The sequence below is a fragment of the Macrobrachium nipponense genome, chromosome 22, assembly GCF_015104395.2.
Source record: "Macrobrachium nipponense isolate FS-2020 chromosome 22, ASM1510439v2, whole genome shotgun sequence".
NCBI lineage: Eukaryota > Metazoa > Arthropoda > Malacostraca > Decapoda > Palaemonidae > Macrobrachium > Macrobrachium nipponense.
The window spans coordinates 51,589,634-51,611,756 of record NC_087213.1 but is presented as its reverse complement, the minus strand read 5'-3'; the positions used below and the strand labels follow the sequence as shown (position 1 = coordinate 51,611,756).

Below are 22,123 nucleotides of genomic sequence, written 5' to 3'. Positions count from 1 at the left end.
TCGCTCTCCTTCATTGCTGTGAAGTGCTACTTCTGTAATTGTTACTCCTAACCCTGCAGTGTTGCCTTCGGGCCCTAAGCAGTGTCTGTAGAGAAATTGCCCTTTCTCTGATACTCCTTCGATTCGTAACATAGAATCGAAAGTGCTTGCTTTAGAGAGTAAAAGTGAAGTGCAGAAGTGCAGTGATACCCCTTGTGTAGTGGAGGGTGCGTCAGATCGGCCTCGTTTCGCCTCTAGGCCGGGACTCTGCTTGACTCCCGAACCAGTGAGAGAGCATGTCGAAAGCCGAAGGAGGGTTACGAGGAACCCCACCGATCTGGCGTGCCTTCGGCAGTTTCTGATGAAAATCCCCAGACTGCCTAAGTGCGTGCACGTGCACGAATCCTGAAGGATTGCTTCTCGTCCTCCGAAGCGTCCTCCCCGCGCAGGGGTTGGAGCTTTCGGATGGACTCCGCGCCCTCTAATTAGAAGCTTTATAGAAGAGGACGCTTCACGTCCTTCCTCGTCCTCTCTCTCTCTCTCGTTGTGGCGTTTCAGTGAGAAGTAAGAAGGCGAACGTCGCCTGAACTCGTGTCCGTCTTTCCACCGAGAAATACGTAAAAGAAGTCATAGTAGCAGTAAGCTTTTGAGAGCGGACGCCCAAGCCAGGGCGCGCGGTGGGTGCACGCAAGCGCGCGCCAGTGGACGCCGAGCGTGCGCGCCAGTGGACGCCGAGCGCGCTCCAATGGACGCCGAGCGCGCTCCAGTGGACGCCAAGCGCGCTCCAGTGGACGCCGAGCGTGCACCAGCGCACGCCAGGTGTGTCGCCTGGCTGAACGTTTCTGTTGAACTCTTCAAGCTCTTGTTTCAGATTTGGGCTTAAAGAATTTTTACCTCTACCTTCGATGATACCTTCTACCTCACCTGCAAAGAATGTGAAGTAGGCAGTGCTTCGGAGTAAGCTTAAAGTGAACAGACAACTTCTTCGAAACCCAGCAAGACATCGGGTTTCGTGAATTCAAGAGGTCTCTGTCAATTAATATTGCTTTTCGCATAGGTGGATGGAGTTTAGGAAAGCTCAAGGGAAGTTCTCGTTTGCTCTACCGCAAGCTTTGCCATTCTGCCAATAAATTTAAGTTGCCACTACCGAGTCAAGACTTTGCGATAAGGCAGTTACGGGTTATAAAGGCTCGATGCTCCCTGCACGTCAGGACTCTCGGCAACGTTCAGTAGGATTCTTGCAAAGGCACTCATCAAAGTACGCTATTCAGGAAAGCGAACAAGACAGGACTGCCTTTGCCATACTGCCAGTAAATTTTAAGCTTTAGCAGGCATTAGTTGTGATACGGGAGAGGAAGCTGGTTGGAGAGTTTCTTTTTCTTCCTTCCTTCTTCCCAGGATAATTTTGCCAGCTTTTTAGCCCATCTGAAAGGGCTTTTCAGATGATAGATTTTGTTAGTTCCTAGTCGGGACTACGCTGCCGAATTGAACATCGTCGTAATACCTGACGTAAGCCCGTCTCTTAACAGGATTCTTGCCCCTTCCTCGTTTTGAGACGGGGAATCGGAAAATAATGCTCGACTTCCTGGATTACGTTTTGTCAATTCAGTGACTTTCCCCCATTGACAATATTCTATCGTTTTGTCAAGTAAGTGGGTATCCCCTCATTGACAAAATATCTCTTTGTCCCGTAAATGGGTTAGTTCTCATTGACAAACATCTCATTAACTTGATATTGCGTAAGCGAATAAGCTCTTATTGACAAGATTCGGAAGAGCTCTCATTCGTCATTCGCAGACTCGTACAAGAAATAGACTTGTAGACTACGTCAATGAACGCTTATGTCCAATAACATAAGAAGCTTGAGCTGACTGCTTCGATTCTCCTAAGTTTTGTTCATGAAACTTGCCTGTCAGATATGTATGTAGCTGTATTTCCGAATTCAGCTATATATATGTCTGCCAGGTAAGTATGAACAAACTTTATTGTGATATAATTTCATATTTTGCCTTGCGTTATTTATTTCTGGTTGGTTCAAGTCATATACGCTTGCTGTAGTTACCTCTTCGGATGGCAACCGAGAGGTCTATGGTCCATTTTAAGGACATTTAATCGTTACTCCCTGCAGCCTTCCAGGAGTTTCCGATTTATTTTTTTACCGTTGTATGGTAGTGTTCTGACGACACAAACGCATCTATATATTTAGCGTTTTCTGTTTCGCTTAAATATACCAGCTTGAGAGTCTCTTTATGCTAAAAATAACGAACCTTTTTCTTCATAGAATAGGGTAGCTGGCAACCCAGGCATAAAGTTAAGAGACGACGATGACGGACGATCGTAAGCTGCTGCTGTCACTTGTCCTCTGACTCCTCTCCTCCAGTCCAAACGATGCCAGTACCAACTCGTTCGCTGTCATGCGCTGTAGGTTAAGTCTCTCTCTCCTGCGGGATTGACTGACTAACTGTATCTCTGTGCTGGCAGTTACGTCTCTCTCTCTCCTGCGGGATTGACTGACGAACTGTATCTCTGCCCTACAATCACGGACTTTAGCCTAAAATTGAGGGATTCCTTACATGAATGAATAAACATTGCATTCGTTTGGCCTTAATATGTTCTACAGAGATATCTTACTCCTTTCGGTGCTCGTACCCCGCACGGTATAGGACTACGAGTCTACCACAACATTGCACTATTATATGCTCTCTTGCTTAGGCAAAAGCGCAGCCTTATTAGGGTAAGTAAACATACTGTTGGGTGAAGGGAATGGATGAGCTTGCTGGGGACCATTTCCTTCCTAAAGAAGTTTGTTTCCCTGAATAGACTGCAATTCAGACCTCTACAGTTTTTTTCCTACCGGGACGGGAACTGAAATTTTATTAAAGATCTAGGAATGATTCTGAACATCTCTCGGTGCGTTAAGTATCTCTTGAGGTGATAGAAAGAAGTTGCCGGACATCTGGAGAGGGTTTCAGATGTCCTGGATCATAATCTGAAAGAAGTGGAAGCAATTCAGTCGTCCCTCCAGTCCTCGAAACGAGTTTTTGGAACCATGGTCCATATCAACTCTGATCTTCCACAGCTCTCTCATATCTTAGGAAGTATCTTCTCTCGGTCCCCGGTTCGGGTTTACGAGAAAGAGCCTATTATAACAACAGGCGTAGAATGGAACGATCCTCTAGAGGTTCGTTACAGGATTGCAAAAGTCCGTTCGAATCGTCTCGATCGAAGGCAGCAACTACTGACTTCCGAGTGGAATCTTTCTTTAGAAGTATGTTGAGAGTTGTGGAGACTTTAGGGACGTCCTTTCATTCATCTCTTCGCTAGGTTGAGGACGAAGAGGCTTCTTCTTCTCTGCTCCCTTTTTCTCGATCCGGGAACGGTAACATTAAACGCCATCCTATGATATTGAACGGGGATGGATGTTTAGTCTCTTTTCCCCTTTTTCAATCACTTAGGAAATGTAATAAGATGATTTATATCATCACAGGGAGCGACAATGACGCTAATCGCCCCATGTTGGCCTTCAAGACCCTAGATTACACAGAGGTCACGTCCTTCCAAGGACCTTTTCCGAGAGAGTCGGTCTCCTTTAACACGAAAGGTACCTATAACCTCTCCGCTCTGAGTCTGACTACGTTCAGACTATCGAGATGTTGACAGCATAAGATTGCAGTCTTCCTTTCCGTTTGAAGAATGGGATAAGCTGGCAGTCACAACTATTAAAGAATACGCAAATATGTTGTTGACGGCCTTTGGGGCTCAGAGATTTGCTTCTGTCAAACAAACAAAGCCCTTCACGATCTTTGAGTTCTGTGAAATCTCGAAACTCGCTCACCATCTACTTTTTGTCTCACCTGTTTTCTCGGAGTCAGACACTCGTGCGAGATCAGGAGACATATAGTAGCCCTGAGTTTCTTGTTGACGAAGTCGGTTGCGTTTATACACCCCCGATGATCGTTTAACATGAGACCAGGTTGGACTGTCAGGCATTCGTCCTTCGGGACTGAATCGCCTTTTTGCTCCTCGCTCCTTTCTCCTGGCACCAGAAGCTCGAGTCCAGGAGTGGCTCAGGAGTTGATTCGCTAACAACGTTGGGTTGCGTTGATACACCCCCCAAGGTTTGCTTAGCTTGAATCGCCCAGGCAGTCCAAACACTCATCCTTCAGCGAAGAATAGTGCCTTATGGTCTTCAGGGTACAGCCTTGCTGTCCTTGATTCGTCTGACTGGTCAACTGGTCGGTCACCTGACGTTAGTACAGACGGACTGACTGTGCATGTCCAGATCGAAGCTTTCAATATGGAACTTAGACATAGTCTGAAGTTCTTGATGTCAAAGCATTCGAACATCTCCTACCTGTTAACTTCTTGCATGTGATCAGGAAGGCATTTTTCTAACCACCCTAGATACGACAAAGAGGGTTAGTGAGATTTTAAGCCATCGTCACAAGTTTTGGCTTTAGAAGAACACAAGGCGGTGTGCTCTCTAAGCTTTTCGTTAGGGCCTAAGAATGGAAACCCGTTTTGTTTGTCCTTGGGGCCCATGGAGCTTCGGAAGCAAGGATGGCACAAGTTAGTGGGCAGGAGCCAGAGAGAGTCCTGTGCCCTGTCAGGTCTCTCAAGTTTTATCTACATAAAACTCAAGAAAGTCGAAGTCGTACGGACAATCTGCAGTGTTCCGAAAAGACCAGACTTGCCCATATCGAAGAACACCCTGGCTTTATTGTTAAGGAGGTCTTTCAAAAAAGCTCCTTCTTTGTGTTTTGCACAAAGATTTGAAATCTTTTGATTTGAATGCTCACGAGGTGAGGGCGCGGCCTCGGAAGCATTTCAACAGAGCATGGCACTCAGCAACATCCTGAGTACCATGTTTTAGCGAAGCAACTCTGTGTTCAATTCACACTCCCTGCGAGATGTGAAGATGGCATATGAGATCTGCCGCTCGCTAGGGCCATACGTGTCTGCAGACACAATCTTGGGGGCAAGAAGTACCACTCATCCTATCCTGTAGAAAATGTTAGGAAGAGCTCTTAATTTAGTAGTTGAGTCGCCGACAACGGTGACTTCTTAACTCTTAAGCCTTAGTTAACACACCTTAACTTTGGCTAGGTGGGTCAGGTGGTGATATATATTTTATTATATATATTTATTTTTACTTTCTTAGCCCTCATGGTATGGTCAATATGGTCTAGTCACGTCGTGGTCTCGCCCCTGTTGACAGATCATCTGGAGTGCACCAGCTATATAGGTCTCTACCCTCGCTGGCAACTCTAGTAGCACAAGCAGACTTACGCGGCAGTAACCACGAAGTCAGCTATGCTAACAGGTAAGGAATCAAGATATCCATTATCTGCATATATATGTTTCCTAAAATCTTCTATTCTGTCTACTCCCACCACCAAAAGGTGGGATTCAGCTATATATATATCTGACAGGTAAGTTTCATGAACAAAATGATATTGTAATGATACAATTAAGTTTGTTCATACTTACCTGGCAGATATATATAATCAAGTACCCACCCACCTCCCCTCAGGAGACAGTGGAAATAAAAATTATGAATAGAAAATGGGAATGATTCCTGATACCCGCCTCCCAGCGGCGGGAATGGGTACTAACCACCTGACTCCCACTGCGTGTGTCGTAAGTGTTTAAATTTCTGTCGGATTCGGAAAAATACAGCTATATATATATCTGCCAGGTAAGTATGAACAAACTTAATTGTATCATTACAATATCATTTTGTGGATTTTAAGGCCTTGGTAATAATGACTCCAAAGTCCCCTTCTTGTTCTACACTATTTATGTCATTCCGAAACAGCATGTAGTTGGCATTAGGGTTGTTTGTTCTTATTTGCAACACTTTACACTTGTCCAAATTAAAAGGCATTTGCCATCTTTCTGACCACTCCTATTTTTTAAAAAATAATTACATAAACTTTCCACTGTATCTGGGTCTGTTACATTTACACCTAGTTTGGTGTCATCTAGCAAATTTGGCTATCCTGCTAGTTAAGCCTACATCAATGTCATTAATGTAAATAAAAAACAAGAGAGGGCCAAGGACCAGAACCCTGAGGAACTCCACTTTTTACTTCTGCCCATTCTGATTCTTCACCATTCATTACAACTCTCTGTTTTCGATCCAGTCTCCTAATTCTCCTTCAGTTCCTAAAGCTCTAACTTTTGTCTTAGTTTCTTGTGTGGAACTTTGTAAAAGGCCTTTTGGAAATCTAAGTAGAGTATATCTATTGCTGTACTACTGTCGTAAATAATTAGCATGTTATGAAAAAACTCCAATAGGTTTGACAGGCATGATCTGTTTTGTCTTGAAGCCATGTTGACAGTTTGACAGCAAGTTGTTTCTATCAATGGATCCACAGTTTGATCTGCAATTATGGTAGTTTAAATTTGACGATGTCTTCAAGGGTTGCGTGAGAGAGAGAGAGAGAGAGAGAGAGAGAGCAATTGATGGAGGGATAAATAAGGAGTGGTTTGATGGGTGTAAGCGTATAGGTATTGTCTGTTGTAGTGGTTGCTGAGTATATCAGTGGCGACCGTCTGTTACGGGAGTCGTAGAGAGTCAGTGAGTCGGAAAAGACAGTCAGTCAGATATGGAAGTAGCCAGTGTTCTTAGGTGTGATTTGATTGATTTTGATATTGTAAAGTGTTGTGTTTGTGTCTATCTGGTTGTGGTGAAGTTGAAGGGGTTGGTTGTGCATTTTGGTGTCTTGAGTTGGGGACAGTGTTGGTAGTTTGTCATGCTGAGTTCAAGTTGTGTGGTTGTCATGTTGTTTTGAGCTGTTGGTGTTCATCTGCGCAGTGATTTGTCGTGTTGTTAAGTTGTGTGGTTGTAGTTCTTGGTTGATTGTTTTGTGTTGCGATTCTTGGCGGTTGTTGTGTCTTGACTAGCCTAGCCTATATACAGTAGACAGCACAGCGCCTAGCCCTGAGTATCTAGAGTCTGAGGTGAGTACATGTGTTTGTGTGTTGTGTGTTCTGTGTTCGGTAAGCCAATTGTCCAGCGTGTAATTAGTAACATAGAGAGGAAAGTCTGGCGGAGGGAAAGTTCGATAGTTGGTATGACTAAAGTAACTGTAAGTAGATTTGTTTGCTTGTGATCCTGCCACAGCATATCTGTGAAAAACTTGTGTATGATAATTAGTTAGGTTCCAATGAAAAGTTTGTGCTACATATTGTGAATTCACGCAACTCAGATTGTGTAAGATGGCAGTACTATGTACAGTGGTCCACCCGTATTCGCGGGGGATACGTACCAGACACCCCCCCCCCCCCCCCCCCCATTCCCCGTGAATAGTTAGAACCCGCGAATAGTTGGATCCCCTATAAAAATGCTGAAAACAACCTAACTTGTTAGTTAAAACTCAAGAAAAACCTGCTAGAAATATTTATACAGTGGTACCTCGAGATACGAAATTAATCCGTTCGGAGGCAGCCTTCGTTTCATGAGTTTTTCGTATCTTGGACCGCATTTTACATGTAAAATGGCTAATCCGTTCCAAGCCCTCCAAAAACACACCAGTAAATTTCATAATAAAGCTAAATTGACCTATAAACAATGAAATACTACAACAATTTGGACCATTCAATACCTAACTTAATACGTACTGCTAATTGCCTGTAAATAAAGTGTATTAGTTTACATGGTATACAAGAAATACCGTACGTATGTAGTAAAATGTGGAAGCTTACCTTTCGAGAGAGGCTATCTCCGAAAGTGGCGACAGAGGAGGACAAACGGCAGATACGTACGTACACTTAACTTTATGAAACATAAAAAAATGTAAGGAAAACATACATAAACTAAACTTAATAATAACACTTAACTTTACAAAAAACTAAAATTAAATTTTTTTTTTAATTTTTTTTTTTTATTTATTTTTTATTTTTTATTTTTTTTTTTACTTTTTTTTCTACTTTTTTATACTTTACGTAGGTTTTTTTTTGTATCACTTGGATCTTCCGTTTTGCTTACTCCTACTAAAGGCCTCTTTAAAAAATAACTATCCAAGGAAGATTGCTTCTGCCTACTTTTCACAATGTTCCTGAAACGACTCAGGCAAGCCTCATCGAACTGCGCAAGCATACGACCTGTGTAAGCCTTTTCGGGGTGTCTTTTTTTTCTACAAATGATTACACTTTATGAAAAGCAGCTAGAACATCCTTAATTTGTGCCGTTGTCATAGGGTCGTCCTCCTCCTCCTCGCTGTTGCTAGAGAACTCTCTTGAACGACGTTATGTTGCATGGCCTCCAACTCCTTCAGGTCATCCGTCGTAAGCTTCTCTTGGTGCTCCTCGAGAAGGTCGTTGATGTCGTCCTCGTCGACAACCAGCCCCATGGACTTGCCGAGTGCAACGATCTCGTTGAGATCTGGTTGCAAAACAGTTTCAGGATCGTCAACTTTTTCTGAATCTGCAGCACCAGCTTCGCCCATGTCGAATCCCTCGAAGTCTCGGGCGGATACGGCACCATGCCAGAGTTTCCTCCACGAGGAATTCAAGGTTCGCCTTGAAACCTCCTGCCAAGCTTGGTCAATGAGTCGGATGCATATCACAACATCGAAATGCTCCTTCCAAAATTCGTGCAAGGTGAGGTTTGTGGTATCAGTAATGTCGAAACATCTCTTGAAAAGATATTTCGTATACAGCTTCTTAAAGTTCGATATCACTTGCTGGTCCATGGGCTGGAGGAGAGGGGTGGTGTTAGGTGGAAGATAAAGAACCTTGATGAAGGAATACTCCGCTAGGATATCTTCCTCGAGGCCAGGAGGGTGGGGAGGGGCATTGTCCAACACCAGCAGACATTTCAGAGGGAGGTGCTTCTCTTCCAAGAATTTCTTCAATGTCGGGCTGAAACACAGATTTACCCACTCCGGGAACAAAAGCCTCGTTACCCAGGCTTTCGCATTAGCCCTCCACATCACTGGAAGCTTCTCCTTAAGCACTTTGTGTGTCTTGAAGGCTCGAGGAGTCTCGGAATGATAGACCAGTAGGGGCTTTACCTTGCAATCCCCACTGGCGTTGGAACAAAGTGCGAGCGTAAGCCTGTCTTTCATAGGCTTATGCCCGGGTAGCTTCTTCTCTTCCTGCGTGATGTACGTCCGACGAGGCATTTTTTTCCAAAACAAGCCAGTCTCATCACAGTTGAAGACTTGCTGAGAACTGTAGCCTTCCTTGATCATCATCTCGTCGAACGTCTTTTTAAAGGCTTCGGCCGTTTTCGTGTCCGAGCTGGCAGCCTCCCCATGCCACACCACCGAATAGATGCCAGTCCATTTACGGAATTTCTCGAACCACCCATGCAAAGCCTTGAGCTCTAGGGTTGGTGTTGATGTCCCTTCTCCGTCGTCTTCGGCCTGGGCAATCAAATCGCTGAAAATAGCGCTGGCCTTGTGGGAGATTGCCGTCTCCGTTATCGTATCGCCAGCGATTTCTTTGTCTTTTATCCAGACAAGAAGAAGCCTTTCCATCTCATCGTGCACGTGGGTCCTCTTGCTGGACAAAATAGTGACGCCCTTGGAAGGTGTAGCTGCTTTGATGACATCCTTCTGCTTAAGGATGGTGCCTATTGTCGATGGATTTCGGCAGTATTCCTTGGCGATCACACTCAATCGCATACCAGCTTCATACTTCTTGATAATCTCCATCATTGTCTCCAAAGAGAGCATCCTCTTTCCGTGAATTTCAACTTTCTTGGGACCCATGACTACGTATATACTGTACGTAATTTATGTATAAGTAGAGTAAAGTTCTCTCATAACACGATAAAGTACGTATACTGCAACGAAATCACTAACGAATTTACGTTAATAAACTAAATCGTTAGAACGAGCGAATACCGCGTGCTTACGATAATGATGCTGGTACCGAGTGGCCAAGGCACGCTGCTACATAGTAGATGCATGATGGGAAGGTTGCTGACCAATAGGAGAGAAGGATCTCATGGCGGTGACTAGCATCATGAACCAATGGGAGAGCAGGAGGATGGTGGCGCGTCTACTCAGTTGGCGGCACGCGAGTTTCTGTTATCGTAGAACGTGAGTACGGGGGTCCACTGCATTACTGTAGTTGGAATGAAAGAATTTCAGCAGGCACTCTGGTACTATTGGGAGAAGAAAAGTAAAGTACCACCTCCTTGGGCCTCCTAGGGAGGGATCCTGACAAACATATCTCAAAGGCTACAACCTAGCATGAAGTGAACTGCAAGTGACAGTGAAAACCCTAGAAGGACCCTTAAGCTTTTCTCTTGAATTATGGATTAACACTGTTGGCAGGGTCACAAAACCACTTGCTTTGGAGGCCCAGGTTAGACTTCACCAACTAGTATCGTATATTGGAAGGCTGATACACTGCCCTTAAGAACCAGCAAGCTCCTTTCCTGAGGGGCAGCCTACTGACAGGGGAATTAGCCCAGGTAGGAAAAGGACTAGTAGGTACAGGTATTAGACCCTCGGGTCCAGAATGACAAGGAAGCAGTGTGCCCAACCCTCTGATGTCCGTCAAGATACCAGGAGCATCTCTGAATGGCCACAATCAGAAGCAAAATAAAATAGAGCAACAAAATTTTCCCCAAAAACTAGAGGATCGGGCCTTTAAGCACGTCCTCAAGTCCTTAGTAGTAAAGTGATGCTTAATAATCCCTGGACAATCTCCGAAGTCTATAAAGCAATTCCTCAAAGGATCCAGTATCAAGTGCCTTTATTCACCAGATAGAGATATTAGACATTGTTTATGAGAACCTGACCAGTTTGAAATACCTCCAAGATTACCAGTGTGTTGTTGCCATATTTTTGGTTGGATTTTTCCCCTTGTCTAATCTTGAATGCTCCTTGATTTTAGGAGCTAGTGGTCAAGTCCTCCAAGAAGACTAGGTGTCATAAGTGGATTTCTACTAGGAACTGTCTCCTTACTCTTTCTTTCTCTCATGACCCAGCCTGCTCCTTGTGGGTCTAGATTAGAAGCTTTCCCAATGCTGAATCTTAGACTCCTGCTTACTCAGTTTGGAGAGCAAGGAACTTTACTTAGGTTATTGAAGCACAATCAGTACACCTTTGGTCTAAGTCAAGGTCCCTTTAATCCTTAGAATTCTTGATCTCTTACCTTCCAACCCTTGGTACAGCAGGTGAAGGAGAAGTCGGGTGGAGGGTTGGGTATGGTAGATAACAGAAGTGCAGGTGTAGAGTAAGGTGGAGTCTTTAGCCATACCTTTGGAGGATAAATCTTAACTTTTCAGTAATTCTGTCTTTCGTTTATACAGAGGTACACTCCACTTATAATTTCAATTTTTTTGCTTATTAGATGCCGTTTAAGTAAAGAGCTACCCAGAAAACTGCAAAATCTCTCTACATCCTCAAGACGCAATTGGAAAAGTACAGCACCACCATTCACACTCGCCATCTTTGATACGTGTTCTTATTCAAAACTCATTTGGGGGAAGGAAGCATTCACTTGCTTACCTCCCTTCATACTTTGTTGTTACCTTGTAAGGCTTTGGCTCTTCGGTTACAGCATTGACCCCTCCAGTCATCAGGCTTAAGAAATTAGAGATCTCTCCCTGCACTCTTTAGACTTTGCAGGAGTTTTCTGTGTAATCATTTAAGCTTCTTGAGATAATTCATCATGATTCCTTTCATTCTGCCTTACCTCTACCAAACCCCATTGAAGTTTGAGGGTAGTTCACATTCCTGTTGAGAAGTATACGGAATTACATGCTTGATATTTCTACCTGGCGCTTCCGTCAATTCATGTTACCCTTACCAATTCCTACCTGCATTGTCCTTTCCAATTCCTACCTGTATTGTCTGAATAAAAGGCATATGTGGCACTTCTCCTTCTGACCTGTATTATTTGAATGGATTTTATTCTTTCATGAGGGAAAGGTATGGTTCCCCTCTTTTTATACCATGCAAGATTTGGAGTTACCCATAACCCCAGTCAGGTATCAAGGGCAGGAGGATCCTGATTGACAGTTCCTCCCTCTTTCAAAAATCTAAAAGAGAACTCCCACAGACCCATGGATACATTCTCCATGGACATAAATAATGATTGCTCAACTGTTGTGTAGTTTTCCTTGCTTGTTTTAAACAAGTTTGCATCTCAAGGTACAGTAACATCTTGAGATACGAGTAGCCCAACGTACGAATTTTTGAGATACAAGCTGCGACTCGGTCTATATTTTTGTCTTGAGATACAAGCGGAATTCTGAGGTACAAGTGTTTTAGGAGGTTGCCACTAGTTGGCACACACGGGTCTAGCATCAGTGCGACCTGCATCTCATTCATTCTCACATGTTATCCGCAGAATTAAGTCGAATCCTGTGCGCTATATTCATTTTTGCATCATTTTTACATTTTTTACTGAACTTTTTTGTGCCATCATGGCGCTGAAGGAAGTGAGTGTAAAGGACAGTGGTGAGAAGAGAATGATGTCAACAGAAGTAAAGCAAGAAATAATAGAAAAACATGGGCATGGTATACGAGTGATTGAACTGGCAAGGCGGTACGACCGCAATACATCTACAATTTGTACCATCCTTAAACAAAAGGATGCCATCAAAAGTGCAACACCAGCAAAAGGAACTACAGTTCTGTCCCAATCAAGGACAAGTATCCATGAAGAAATGGAGAAGCTTCTGCTGGAGTGGGTGAAAAAGAAGAAGCTGTCAGGAGATACAGTGATGGAGACTATAATATGCAAAAAGGCACATATTATTTACGCCGACTTGAAGAAAGCACCAATAACTTCAAAAGAGGCTGCAGAAGATATGTTTAAGGTAAGTCATGGCTGGTTGGATAATTTCAAGAAGAGAACTAGCATCCACTCGGCGGTGAGGCGCGGCGAAGCTGCAAGTGCTGACGTTAAGGCAGCTGATGAGTACATCGTTTGGTTTGCTGTGCTTATTGAGAAGGAAGGCTACATCCCACAACAAGTGTTCAACTGCGATGAAACTGGATTGTTTTGGAAGACAATGCCACTGAGGACTTACATCACCGCAGAGAAGCTGCCAAGCTATAAACCCATGAAGAACCGTCTGACCCTTGCATTGCGTGCAAATGCTAGCGGTGACTGTATTGTAAAACCACTGCTAGTGTATCATTCAGATAATACTCGAGCCTTAAGACTCACAAGATTCTTGAAGAAAAATTGCAGGTTATGTGGCGTGCCAATGCTAGGGCATGGGTTACGCAGCAGTTTTTTACTGAATGGGTAAATTTCGTCTTTGGTCTTGCAGTGAAGAAATATCTTCAAGAAAATAAACTCCTGGTGAGAGCATGACTAATCCTTGATAATGCTCAAGCCCACCCACCTGGTCTTGAAGATGACATTCTCGATGAGATCAAGTTTTTGAAAGTCCTCTACCTCCCACCCAACACGACTCCAATCTTCAAACCTATGGATTAGCAAGTCATTTCCAACTTTGAAAAGCTTTACACAAAGCCCTTCTTCTGCTGCTGGTTTGAGGTGACTGAAAATACAAATCTAACCCTTCGAGAGTTTTGGAAAGATCATTACAACATCGTGATATGTTTGTGCATTATTGACTTGGCATGGCAAGAGGTAACAAGAAGAACCTTGAACTCGGCATGGAAAAAGTTACGGCCTAATGCTGTTGCAGACAGAGACATCAAAGGATTTGAACCCGAGACCGAGCAAGAAGAGTTGGAGGAGATTGTGTCCCTTGGAAAGTCGATGGGTCTGGAGGAGGTAGATGAGGGTGATATAAATGAGCTCGTCGAGGAACATGAGGAGTAACTCTCAATTGAGGAGTTGAAGGAGCTACAGATGATGCAGCATACGAAGGTTCTGCAAGAGATTAGTAGTGAGGAGGAGGTAAAGCCGGAAGTGATTTCTACAAGTGAATTAAAGACATGCTGGCAATGTGGGAAAATCTTTTCAAGTTTCATTTAAAAAAAAACACCCAGAAAAAGTTTCAACTGGTAGTGCTTCAGCACTTTTTAATGGCTCTTGTTTGTCATATTTTCATAATGTTTTAAAAGGCAGGCAAAAGCAAACCTGTTTGGATAGATTTTTATTCAAAAGGCCTCCAAGTGGAAGTGCCAAAAGTGCAGCCTAAAAAGCAAAAACAAGTGATGATTCAATGAAAAATGTAGTACAATACATAATGTTAAGCTTAGGTTAAGTTTCAAGTTAAGAAAGTGCATTTTTTTTCAATTAGGTTTTTTGGTTTCATTTTAAGTAAGGAAAGTGCAGTTTTAGTTTTATTTAAAGCAAAGAAAATGCAGTTTTAGATCACATTTAGTGTTATGAAAGTGCAGTGTTAGTTTACGTGTGTACATTGCCTGCATCCCTTCCTCCCTCCTCCACCACTCACCTTCATTAGCCGCACTCGTCTGTCTCCAAGGTAAGAAAACAGTACTAAATAACACTTTCTTTTATTTCATATATTTTGTTGTGCATTGGTAAAGTATGCATGTGTTTCTTAATTGAAAACATGTCTTTTTTTCATAAATTAGGATGGTTTGGAGATGTTTTACAGGGCTGGAACGGATTCAATATATTTCAGTTATTTTAAATGGGAGAATTTTGTTTATGACATCCAAGTAGACTGACTTAAGAATTCGGTTACAGAACGAATTAAACTCTTATCTCAAGGTATTACTGTATATGGTTGGGATTTGGTTAGAAGAGGCACCTTAGATGCTGGGTCTCTTATCTCTCCTTTGTGTTTTTCCCAGCTGGTGGTCAGCTGAACAAACGCTCATGTTGGACTGATGTATGCGCGATAGGTATGCAATCCAACTCTGTCCAAAGATTTAGTAAATTGGGGGGTAGTGTTGTCATGCCTCCCTGTGTAATGATATTGTTATCTACCTACATTGCTTCCCATTTTCTAATACAAATTCTCTACCAGGAAAGACAGGATTCCTTGGACCTCTTATTGAGTATTGTTTGATGTGGTGAAGTAAATTCTAGTAGAATAGGTTCCTGTCAGCCACTGCATTCTTATGCCAGGCTGTATGGGAGTCATAGGAGTCAGCCTTCCTGTCCTAACATACATAACCTGGAATCTCACAATTCTGGGGAGCGCCTCAGTGGCGTGATCGGTATGGTCTTGACCTGCTACCTCGGTGGCCGTGAGTTCGATTCTCGGGCATTCCAGTGAGGTGTGAGAGATGTGTTTTTCTGGTGGTAGAAGTTCACTCTCGATGTGGTTCGGAAGTCATGTAAAGCCGTTGGTCCCGTTGCTGAATAACTACTGGTTCCATGCAACGTAAAAACACCTTACAAACAAACAGACTTCTGGGAAAGTGTTTGATGGTCTCACCAGTCTTTCAAGCAGACAAGACATGAGCATACCCCATGCTGTTTTGACTATGCATATTTAATTTATTTAACACTTGCTCTGTTGTTCAATATGTAACACGGAATAAGTAATAAATCAAAGGTTTGTGGTAATAGAAGATAAAATGTTAATATTTTCAATGATATTTATGTTTTTAAGATATTTTAGCTGGTTTCTTCATATTTTATAAAATATTTATTCACATTGTTGTACCTCAATTTCAGGTGACTCGAGAATACAAAGAACATGGGAAAGCCATAGAGGATAAAATTGTTGGAGTGATGAGTGATACTTTAGAGCGACAGTTAGCATCATGGGAAGCTCGTTCCCCAGTGCCTTCGCCAGCCTTTAATGGAATTTTGAAGGCGGCCTCTAAGTTGCATGAAGCTGTATCAGGTGTCTTGCCTCCCCAACAGGTATCTTTTACTCTTTATCTAAAATTTACACATACACTGGACTTTTAATTTCAGTTCTTTACCTATTAGATGAAATTTAAATAAAGAGCTACATAGAAAACTGCCCATTTTTTAATGTCACTAAAATAGCATTGTTTTAAATGAACTCAGTTCTGTCACAAGTGTCATATATACTATATAAAAAACATCACCATATTCACAACTGTCATACTAAGAAGTAGTTCAAGTTCACTACTACTATCATTGTCATTTTCAAATAAAATCCCCTGTACTAATTCATCATCAAGAGAAACCTCATCCCTTCATGGCATTTTGATGGTAACTGAAGGTTGTTACTCCTCATGGCCTTGTCCTAAGATGCTGCCATTTGTCACTAGAGTATGGACGGAAGCTCCTTACAGTGACAAAGGAAATGTAGAATCTATCAGCTGCCTAAGGTGAACCAAAAGAATTATGACTTGAGGAGATTAGTCCTGCACAGCAAAAGGGTTAATAGAGGTCAAGCACTCAGTGCCTTAACCATATATCATCCTGCCATCAATGGGTTTATGGTTTTGGTGTGCATGCTGGCAATAACTGTATTGGACTTCAAATGCAAATCATGAATACGAGCAGTCCCTGGTTATTAGCGATCTGGTTTTATGGGGCATGTGTAGTGCCATAAAATCTGCCATCATGGGCTGAGTTCCGGTTATCGGCACCATAAGTGCCATTATGACCCCATAAATCACTGAGTTTTGGTTAATGGCAGTTTTCGCTTAATGGCACACCCTCGGGAATGGAACCCCCACCAATAACCGGGGACTGCCTATACCTGCTAACTTGTAACAAGCAGTACAAATAGGTATGAATGACCACAACCTGCTACTTGAAATGTTTGGTATTTAGCAATGTTTGCTGGTTTCAGCTGGTAATTTCTGTGAGTGCTGTGAAAATGGTTCATATGTTGGTAGTAATATAGATAATAGATATTTTTGGTCTTGGTGTTTATAAATTTTTTTTTTTTCTGGAAATGCAAACATGTCATGTAATAGACTTGTCATACTTTTACATGTTAAACCTCAAAGCAATATTTAATTAGATTTGTGAATCATAACCTAATGTTTTGATGTTTAAATATCTGAGCCATTTACATATGCTGTAGTTTAGGTTTCCCACACACACTTTGTGATAATGTACCTGTGAATTGTGTAATCCCAGTATATTAGGCTAAAAATTTAGTGTTGGAAGTTTGTTAAATACAGAAGTGTACATATGTATGTAGAGTCAGCCTTTGTTATTAGAGAACATCACTGAAACCAGTTTCTCATAGCCCACAAGCTAAACTTGTGCACTTGACTTTCACCTTTCAGGGAATACATAAATTTCCTTGATTTTTTGTTTTCAGTAAAGAGTATATTTTATATGCTAGCAAGTGCAGTACTTTCTTAAATGTGTGCCTCTATATGTAGTATAATTAGATGTGAAAGGATGAAGATAGCAGATGCGCATCCATATCTAGTATGATTAAAGGTGAAATGATGAAGATCCCAGATTCTCATGAGCTAATTATTTTTCAGGTCTATCAGTTATTTGACAGAGTTACTTCGCAACTGAAAGATAAACTCCAAATTCATTTAGTAAGACTAAATGTATCATCAGTTGGACCACAAAGCTGGTAAGTTAAGATGTTTTATATTTTTATTTACAGTAGAATTGATTATTTTGTTATATGTAGTAGAAATGATGAATTAATTATTATTACACATTTTATAAGAAACTTGCAGCATAGTCCAATTAGTTTTACAGATTCCCATTCTAAATTGAAAACTGCTAGTCTTTGTTTTTGCATTATTGAAGGTTTGTTAATTTTTTTATCATTCATCAGACATGCTTACACTTTCCTAGAGCAAGAAATTAATAATTATGGGCAGTGGTGGTTTTGTACTATACATAATTCACAGCACCCATGCATCTGGTGTCCACCCCTGTCTCTTGCGATGCTCCTGAATGTCTGTTGATCAGCCATTCATGGCTGGAAAGTTGTAAACTCGTCAGTGTCTCAAAACATCATATAGTAAGCATCTCCGCTTCGACCTTTCCTGATAGACGTCTTTCAAAAGTTATAACTTTCATTACACCTCAGTTATGCCCGGAGAAAAGTGGTGTTTCCCAATTTCATCTTTAAACATCATCAAGCCAATGATTTAAGGATGTAAATGATATATGAATTATGTGCTTCTGTCAACTTAATGCTAGAATATGTACAGGTAGTGTTTGAGTTATGATAATTCGATAATCTGATTTTACAATGGGGTTAGCAATTAATACTGATACGACAATATTTTGAAAATATTTTTAAATTTTGCTCGTAACGGGTGCAGCCCAGCAGCGTACAACCAGGCAGCAAGAGAGACGACCAAATTACAATAGCCTAACTTTATCCCATCCTCTAGTTAAATAAGTTTAAAAAAAAACAGCAAAAGAGAATTATGAAAGTTTTTGTTTTAACGTTTTACTCGTTTGGTAAATGTGTACAGCCATGAACAACCGAATGAGAGAGAATTTTTTGCTAAGTACAACTGAATTGAATACAGTGTTCCCCCCGTATTCGCGGGGGATGTTTACCAGACACCCCCGTGAATAGTTAAAACCCGCGAATAGTTACAACCACCATTAAAAATGCTTATAACGGCCTATCTTGAAAGTTCAGATACCAAAACAAATAAACATACGTAAGTAAGAGAAAGAGAGAGAGAGAGAGAGATGGTATTGTTACTGTTTAATCTCACAAAACTAAATATTATTTGTAAACTAGTGCTGTATATTATTATTTTACCATAAAATGTAGTAATGGCCTTAAAGATACACTTATACATTCATTTCCAGCCCAAACAGAGGGCGAGAGTTACCACTAAGACACACTATCTCGTGTGGCAAAGAGAGAGAGAGAGAGAGAGAGAGAGAGAGAGGAGGGGAGGGTTATCCTTATTTAAAAGACTGAAATGGATAGATTATTATACTTCTATAGAATACTATAACATATGAATTTTGAAATTAATTATATTACTATTATTATCATTATACAAAAATATTAATAAACATACACATGTACCATAGAAATTCTCATCTCAGTAAAAGAAAGAGAGAGGGAGAGAAAATACGTGATCATGGAGAGGGCAACAGTTGTTGGACCCCAGCCAACTCTGCTTGGCTCCCTGGAGTTCAAAGATGCGGTTTAAAATGCATTTTCTTTTATTCTTACATAATTTTATATTTATAAACTAAAATCTTGCTAATTCACTTTAGTATTTTCTTTAATGAATTTATATTATTGCTGTTTACATTAATATTGATATTTGAAAATTAGTAAATCATCATCCAAAAAATATACATCTCTGTAAGAGAGAGAGAGATTATCGTAGCATTTGTAAAATACTTTCACATATGATTTTTGTAATTACAGTTATTATTATTATTATTATTATTACTTATTATTATTATTATTATTATTATTATTATTATTATCATATGAAAATATTAATAAACATATTATACATACGTGCACCATAATAATCTCTCATCTCAGTATAGAGAGAGAGAGAGAGAGAGAGAGAGAGAGAGAGAGAGAGAGAGAGAGAGAGAGAGAGAGAGAGAGAGAGGGGAGAGGGAGAGAGGAGAGAGAGAGAGAGACCTGGAGTTCGAAAGAAAGATGCGTGAAGACTGGGATTTCCTTCATTCTTACATAATTTTTAAAATTTATAAACTAAAATCTTACTAATTCAATGTAGTATTTTCTTTCTTGAAATAATTGCTCTTTACATTAATATTAGAAAATTAGTAAATCATTTATCACACAAAAAGCATACATCCTGGTAAGGGAGAGAGAGAGAATTATTAGTTATTATGTGATATCATTTAATCTTATTAAATTTACTAATACAGTATTGATCAATATTAATATTTTAAAATCAGTATATCGTTTTTGTATCATAAAAATGTATTTAGGCATGAAAATAACATCAAAATACACTAATTAGTGTTATTTATCGTCGGAAAATCCCGCGAATAGGCAAATTCACCGCAAATAATGGTTAGATATGGTCCAGAAAAAAAATCCACGAATCAATGAGTCCGCGAATCCGGAGAACGTGAATACGGGGAGCCCACTGTAACAACATCCATTTGGCTTGTATTTTAACCATTGTATGATAGTAAACAATTACCTCAGTTATATTATAAATGACGTTATGTATAATAGGACTGATATATTTTTAGGTAATAACTTTGTTCGCTAAAGGTTAAAGATCAGCAAGGAAACATACTGTTAAATTTAAACAAAGTTGTAGCTGAAGCTGAGAACACTTTTCGAGCTGCTAATGACTGTTATTGTGCATCTGTAACAAAGATAAAACTCCTGTAAACTTATCCAGTTAGACACAACCATAGATAAAGTTGAGAGAGAATCATTTTAATAAAAACTTCAGGTCTTGAAAGAATACAGTTAACTGCTGTTTTCACGCTGATAAAAGATAAATAACGAAACGATAAAGCTCGTACTACAAAGAAATCAAGTGAAAATGGCAAGCGAATCACATAATTTTCCTTACACAATAAACATGCCCACAAAGCAATCTGTTAACAAAAAGATAATTTAGTTCCCAACGAGACGTATTAAATTCATATTTCATTTTAAAATTAACACGTCTTATAACGAAAAGATGACCTTGTCTCATATAAGTAAAGTATCTAGAAATTCTTTTATGCCAACTAGAAGCAAAACAATTCACTCCAAATTGAGTTGAATACAACAAAATAAACTCGTATTCGTCATCAGCTGATTTCCAAACCAAAACATTGACCACTTTGTTAGTATTTTATGATACAAATATGTAATATGGGAATACATACAATATACATAATAGGATAGAGTAATGTATAAGTTTTTAAAAATTCACAGAAAAGATGCATATTCGTTATGTTTTTATTCCATATTATTACATATATGTAGGCGTCAGCAGCCTGATAGGTATCGCTCAATTATGCCAATATTGGTTTGAATCCGAGTCTGATTTACCATGGTATCTATCATCGTATGTGCTTTGAATTTTAGCCTAGCCTAACTTTCTTTACAAAAATGTGTAATCTACCCACCTGTACGTGTTCTCCAACTTCAGTATACTCCAGAAATTACCTTAGATCAACAACACAACAAGACTTACGACCCAAAAACTTCTACCAGACAGAGAGCTCTCTCCTACCAACCAGACAACACACGCATGTGCCTCCTTTCCCCCCGTGTTATTGTTTACATCCCCCCGACGCGGCCGCCATCTTGTCTATGACGTCACAGCCTATGACATCACAACACAAATTAAATACATCAACAGACACCTTCTAAAATCAACCATATGCTGTCCATATATAGGACAACCAGGACACCCACCGCATTTCGACAATGCATAAAATACCAATAACAATTATACAATATATAATCATATGCTAGGCTAACTTGTTAATGATATTCAATTTCTCTTCATACTGAATCATCTTGAGCCAATATGCTTTGAACCTAGAGAATTAGCTGAAATTAATAATTAATGTGCCGCATATGTATAAGTATACTGTATAGTGTAGGGTACGCTACCCTATATGTAAAGATGGTACTGATTACCCTTGTGTAGGCTAGGCTATATTCGAGATACTATTTTTTCGACATACAATGGGTTTATTGGAACCTAACCCCATCGTAAGTAGAATACCTCTATGGTGAAATAAACATGAAATTTTAAGATAAAGTATATTCTTTCATTCCTTAATGACATTGCAGTGCATTCATCATTTATTGTCTTGTGGTTCATACATTATTGTAGCTTAAATGTCATGGATGACTGTGCTACCAAAAAATTGTAGGTAGGGCTATCAATATGAAAATAACAACTAAAAGATTAAGAATATTATTCTCTCGCTCTCATCTTTGTGTAGTCATGTCCTGGTCACGTGATCAGTCACTGATGTCATCATTGCGAATGATACCTTGATAGAGGTAGTCTTATGGGGAAAAAAGAAAAATAAAGCATCATTATTGCCACTATCATTATCACTATTACCCTCTCTCATATAATCCTATACGTAGTGGAAATCTCTACATGAAGAAATGGTTACCTAGGGAGATATTGATGCCTTATGGAGGAAATTCATTCATCCCATTGGTTTTTCTTTCATTATTCCCTTGTATTATATAATATTATACAATTTTTTTTCATATAGATTTCCACTATTGGATATGAGAGAGGGTGATAGTGATGATAATGACGTCTTATTTTTCTTTTTCCCCCATAAAACTATTTCTGTCGAGGGATTGTGATCACGATGATGACGTCATCGACTGATCAAGCGACCAGGACATGACTACACGAATATGAGA

General features: G+C 40.4%; 1 protein-coding gene across 1 annotated transcript in view; it reads left to right on the top strand.

Moving 5' to 3' along the window:
- Positions 1-22,123, top strand: part of LOC135198635 (vacuolar protein sorting-associated protein 54-like) — a 321,344-nt gene that overhangs the window by 297,164 nt on the left and 2,057 nt on the right. The window contains exons 17-18 of the mRNA XM_064226408.1: positions 15,526-15,717; positions 17,277-17,374. Coding sequence (XP_064082478.1) covers positions 15,526-15,717; positions 17,277-17,374 — 290 coding nt within the window. The remainder of the gene's footprint in view (positions 1-15,525; positions 15,718-17,276; positions 17,375-22,123) is intronic.